The sequence below is a fragment of the Ascaphus truei genome, chromosome 5 (genome assembly GCF_040206685.1).
Source record: "Ascaphus truei isolate aAscTru1 chromosome 5, aAscTru1.hap1, whole genome shotgun sequence".
Classification (NCBI taxonomy): Eukaryota; Metazoa; Chordata; class Amphibia; order Anura; family Ascaphidae; genus Ascaphus; species Ascaphus truei.
The window spans coordinates 282364676-282369956 of record NC_134487.1 but is presented as its reverse complement, the minus strand read 5'-3'; the positions used below and the strand labels follow the sequence as shown (position 1 = coordinate 282369956).

General features: G+C 48.8%; 1 protein-coding gene across 1 annotated transcript in view; it reads left to right on the top strand.

The window, feature by feature from the left end:
• Window positions 1-1161: 1161 nt before the first annotated feature.
• The window catches only part of CDKN1B (cyclin dependent kinase inhibitor 1B), an 8194-nt gene continuing 4074 nt past the window's right edge, over window positions 1162-5281 (top strand). The window contains exons 1-2 of the mRNA XM_075602297.1: window positions 1162-1749; window positions 2647-2762. Of these exons, the coding sequence (XP_075458412.1) occupies window positions 1344-1749; window positions 2647-2753 (513 nt within the window). The 5' untranslated portion in view covers window positions 1162-1343 and the 3' untranslated portion in view covers window positions 2754-2762. The remainder of the gene's footprint in view (window positions 1750-2646; window positions 2763-5281) is intronic.

Sequence of the window (5281 nt, the reverse complement as noted above, 5' to 3'; positions counted from 1 at the left end):
CGGGGAAAGCACCCGCTTTCCCTTAGCCTCCGCACGGCTGAAATTACCATGGACGCAGCCTTAGGGTGTACTCATCTGGAATAGTTGAAGTCCACAGCAGGGCTCCTTTGTTTCCCCGATGCCAACGATGTGATGTTTGCGTCACCGATACACCGTGGCTAGTCTCAGGGATGGAGTCACCTCTCAGCGCTTTGATCCGCTCTTTCACGTAGTGACACACAATGTGAAGGAGCAGATCAAAGCGCTGAGAGGTGACGCCATCCCTGAGACTAGCCACGGTGTATCGGTGACGCAAACATCACATCGTTGGCATCGGGGAAACAAAGGAGCCCTGCTGTGGACTTTAACTATTCCAGATGAGTACACCCTAAGGCAGAGACATAACTCACAACCAACGCCTGTGTACTACCTTCAGCTCCGCTCCCCAGCTGATGCGTCCGCTTACAGCTTTCTCTCAACTGAATGTCACTTTTATCACACAATTATGTGAGAGCAAGTCCTGGTGACTACTCTCTTCAGTTTAATAAATATTGTATACATATTATGCTATGGAGCTGGCGCTTCTTTTTCTCTCTGCTTTGTAGGTATTCATATGATCACCTAGCAGCTTCAGCTTACTCCGTAGCGGACTGTTTTCTGCATGTGTACATTTCATCTTGATCACTTTATTGGGACTGGTTTGAAAACTATTTCACTTTCTACACCTGTTTAATGTATTCATCTATTTATTTATATATTTAGCAGATTGAATATTATTTCACAGCACGTACCCCATATACATTGCATCCTTATTTATCACTATCCGTTCCCTTTATACTTCATTAACAATAGGTTAGCGCTGCATTTAAAAATGTATATACGTGTGTGTGTGTGTGTGTGTGTGTGTGTGTGTATATATATATATATATATATATATATATATATATAATGTGTATGTATGTATAATGTATCTGTACAGTATGCATATATTGTGTGTATAGATATATATATATATATATATATATACACATCTCTCTATGTAAGTATATGTGTATGTATGTATAATGTGTGTGTACAGTATGTATGTATATGTGTATAAAATCATGTTAGCGGTGTTTCGGGTCACCCCCGGATCTCGCCCGTTCCACCTTAACTTCCCCCGGACGGGCGGCTCCCGGTTGCAGCCAATCACCGGCAGAGGGCGTTTAAATCCCCCCCACACCGGGCGCTGCCTCCGCCATATTGGGCAAGTGCAGGAGCCCGGTGACCCGCTGACAGCCCCCGAGTGACCCGGACAACCGGACACAAGTGACCCCCGCAGGAGGTGCCCGCAGCCGGCGGGTGACCCGGAGTGCCCCCCCCCCATGTCGGACGTGCGCCTGTCCCCGGGTGTGGAGCGGGTGTCCCGAGCCCCGGGCTCCCCGCGCCCGCCCACCCGCCGCTGCCTGTTCGGACCGGTGGATCACGAGCAGGTGGCCCGGGACCTCGCCCGGAACTGGCGCGCCCGGGAGACGGAGCAGCGGGCGAGGTGGAACTTCGACTTCGCTAATCACCGGCCGCTGGACGGGCCACTGCTCTGGGAGCCCGCGGGACCCGGCACACCCGAATTCTACCGGCGGGGGGCTCACCCCAAACCGGGCACCCCCGACAGCTGCCGGCGGGAGGCTCACCCCAAACCGAGCGACAACGGCAGGCGGGAGGCTCACCCCAAACCGGGCGCCGAGGGAGAGCCGGAATCCCGAGGCAGAAAGAGGAGCGGCGAGACAGCGGGTGAGTGACCCGAACAGAGGGGGTATATGTGGGGTGTCAGTATTTGAGTTGGAGTGTATATGGGGTGTCAGTATATGTGGTGTGTCAGTATCAGAGGGGGGTATATGGGGTGTCCGTATCAGAGGGGGTATATGTGGGGTGTCAGTATTAGAGGGAGTGTAATTGGGGTGTCAGTATCAGGGGGAGTATATGTGGGGTGTCAGTATCAGAGGGAGTATATGTGGGGTGTCCATATTAGAGAGGAAGTGTATTTGGGGTGTCAGTATCAGAGGGGTATATGTGGGGTGTCAGTATTAGAGGGAGTGTATTTGGGGTGTCATCCTTTGTGTGGGGTCTGCCGTATTAACCCCTCACTGATAGAAATGTAGGGTGTCACAGGTCACTTTGCTAGGGAAGTGCTTGAATGGGGGGGGGGGGTGCTTGTTGGTTTGGAGCAGAATGACCAGTGACATCCAAGTGAGGAGCAAGTGTCCCTCCCTTATTCCCTAATTATACACACCATCCCCACATTCTTATACTATACATCCCATCCCCACATTCTTATACTATACACCCCCCCCTTCCTGCACATCTCACTATACACCCTCCCCCTGTACATCTCTCCCTATACTCCCCCCCCTTCCTGCACACCTCACTATACTCTTTCTGTACATCTCTCCTTATACACCCTCCCTCTGTACATCTCTCCCTATACACCCTCCCCTGTACATCTCTCCCTATACACCTCTCCCTATACACCCCCCCCCCATACACCTCTCTCTATACACCCCCCCGTACACCTCTCCCTATACACCCCCCCCCCCCCCCTGTACATCTCTCTCCCTATACACCCTTTCCCTGTACATCTCTCCCTGTACACCCCTTTGGTACATGATCACTTCTGCTCCTCTTCTCTAGAATCTTCCTCCCCCAACATGAAGAGATCCCACAGGACGGGGTCCAGAGAGTCTGGGGGGGTCAGCACCCCAACGCCCTCTGAGCAAACCCCCAGGAAAAGCACGTAAAGGAACGGGGTGAGTGTGGTGAGGGTTACCACGTGCTGGAGAGTGGTGCGTATATATCTCCCAGCTCTAACCACGCTGCTCAGGAATTATTACACTTGCTGCGTTCATTATCTCTGTATCTCATTACATTTATTAGAACGTCCTCCTCGTTCTCCTCTTTCCTGCGCTCTCTCTCCCTGTTGCTATTGTCTCTAACACAGCCTCACCTGAACCTCTCCTTATTCTATAAACAAGTTTTCCATTAGCCTGGAATAAGAAACGTATGTATGTATGTCTTTATTTATATGGTGACAGAGGATGAGACACGCACTCAATATCAATGGTAATAGAGGTGGGGTACTTAGCTGCCGGTGCGCTGGTCCTGGGGAGCTCCTGTAGTCCCAAATGTTCCAGTACAAAGAAGAAGGCACACGGTCTAACTCAAAAAGGAGGTTTAATATGCCATAAAGTCCTTTATTTATATGGTGCCCACAGTGTTCTCACCGCTGTACAAAGACCATACAGCACATAGATTGTCAGCTCTTCAGGGCAGGGTTTCTTTTCTCGCAGTATATCAGTATATAATCTGCAACGAAAGCCGGTGTCTGTATACAACATAGAGTTTACACTCGGTGTCCTGATCATCCAATCTGTACATTAAGAATGAGGTGTGAGCCAGGGCCTCGCGGGGGGAGCAGCAGAGCACACCCAAAATACACTGCCCCGGCACACGCACTGCCCCGGCACACGCACTGCCCCGGCACACGCACTGCCCCGGCACACGCACTGCCCGCACTGTAATGGGGGTTGGCGAAGGCGGGCATGTAATCTGTGTGTGAGTTTGTCTGGAAGTTGGATTGCGAGGATATGAAGGGCGTGTCTGTCTGTCTGTGTGTCTGTGTGTGTGTGTGTCTGTCTCTCTCTCTGTGCGAGTGTGTCCTGTCTGTGTGCATGGGTGTCCCTGTGTGTTTGTAGATGGATATTATGTGTGGTGAGGAGGCTGCTTATAGCACACAGGGTAACAATGTGTCTACAATATGTGCACACTACACATGATACACAGGGGAGTATTGCAGGGTTTCTTGTAACCTGTTGTGTGCTGGACTCTGGCAGTGATGGGCAATGTTAACTCCTCTCGACAGGAGAACATATTAATTTCCAAGCTCTGCCTGAGATGAGCAGCTGATCTGCTGTGGCGGACTCTACCTGTATATATCTGTCTGGGATAATGTTTTGTGCTGCACTTCCCACCCCAAAGCTCAGTATATCTACCAAATACATATACAACCCCCCCCCCCCCCCCCTCTCAAGTGTCAGGCTCAAAGCAAAGCGGTTATTACATCATTCCAATCCTTAGTACAGCAACGCCTTATAACGTCTGTGTATGTCTATATACTAAGTCACTAAGTCTCTATGTGTAGCCCCTTACACTATGCAGAGAGGGTATTATCATCACGGAAACCTCATTATATGTATGCATGTTACAGCTGTATACATCACCACGTGTATAGATTCTTATACAATGCACAGGGGGTTTTGCTAATAACTCATTACTGGGAAATATGAAGGGTTAAAAAATAAAGACCTGCCACGTTTGTTTTCCTTCCCCTGGATCAGCGGTTCCCAACCTTATTTACACCGCCCGCCCTGGTAGAAAATATTTGCCCTGTGAACTCCTATTAATAAATCTGATTGCTACTCATTGAACTATGACTAACCAAATTGTGTGATCGATCCCAGGCAGTATAGTGTCCTGAGCTCGTGGGGGGGGGGGCTTTGGAAGCTGGTGCTGTAATTGATAGCTATAGCTCCCACACTAAGGTGCAGTTTGGGTCGTTGATAAGTACGCAGTCCCCACACAGGCTCAGGGACCCCCTATACTGCGTGGGACTTGCCATTACACATTTATTTGAGAAATCACTGTTCTGGCAAATGTTGAACTCAATGGACAGATGTTTTTTAAAGCTCATTTACTATGTAACTGCATAACAAATTGGGAAGGTTGTGTCTCATCTGATCAGCTGCAAACCAGTAATCAAGTTGCATCGCATATCTGCGTCTCCATCACCAGCCACACGGGTTAGTTAGAGCTGAGTTTGAATAGATTTGCCTGTTCATACGAAGATACAGTATCACAATAGATACGACAGACTAGACTACGGTGTTCGCAAGTATTAAATATGATAAAGGTTCAGTAATGACTGTCCCGGGAATATATAACGGGTTAATATTTATTACATATAATATAGGGTCAGTAACTGCTGTCCCGGGAATATATTGGTATTTGGGACCAAGGCTACATTTTTAAAGCTTCTAATGACTGAGCTCCAGATCAGAACGAACGCTAAAACCACCCTAACTCCTCTTACAAGTTTCAAATACTCGGGCATATGGTTTGACTCCCATTTAACATTTGGGATGCACATTAATACCCTGACATCCAAATCCTATGCCAAACTAGGTGTAATTTACAGGAACAAATCCTCATCTGCTGGTCAGAAAGTGCATCGCACAGCAGATGCTAATGCCAATTATCGACTATGGGGACA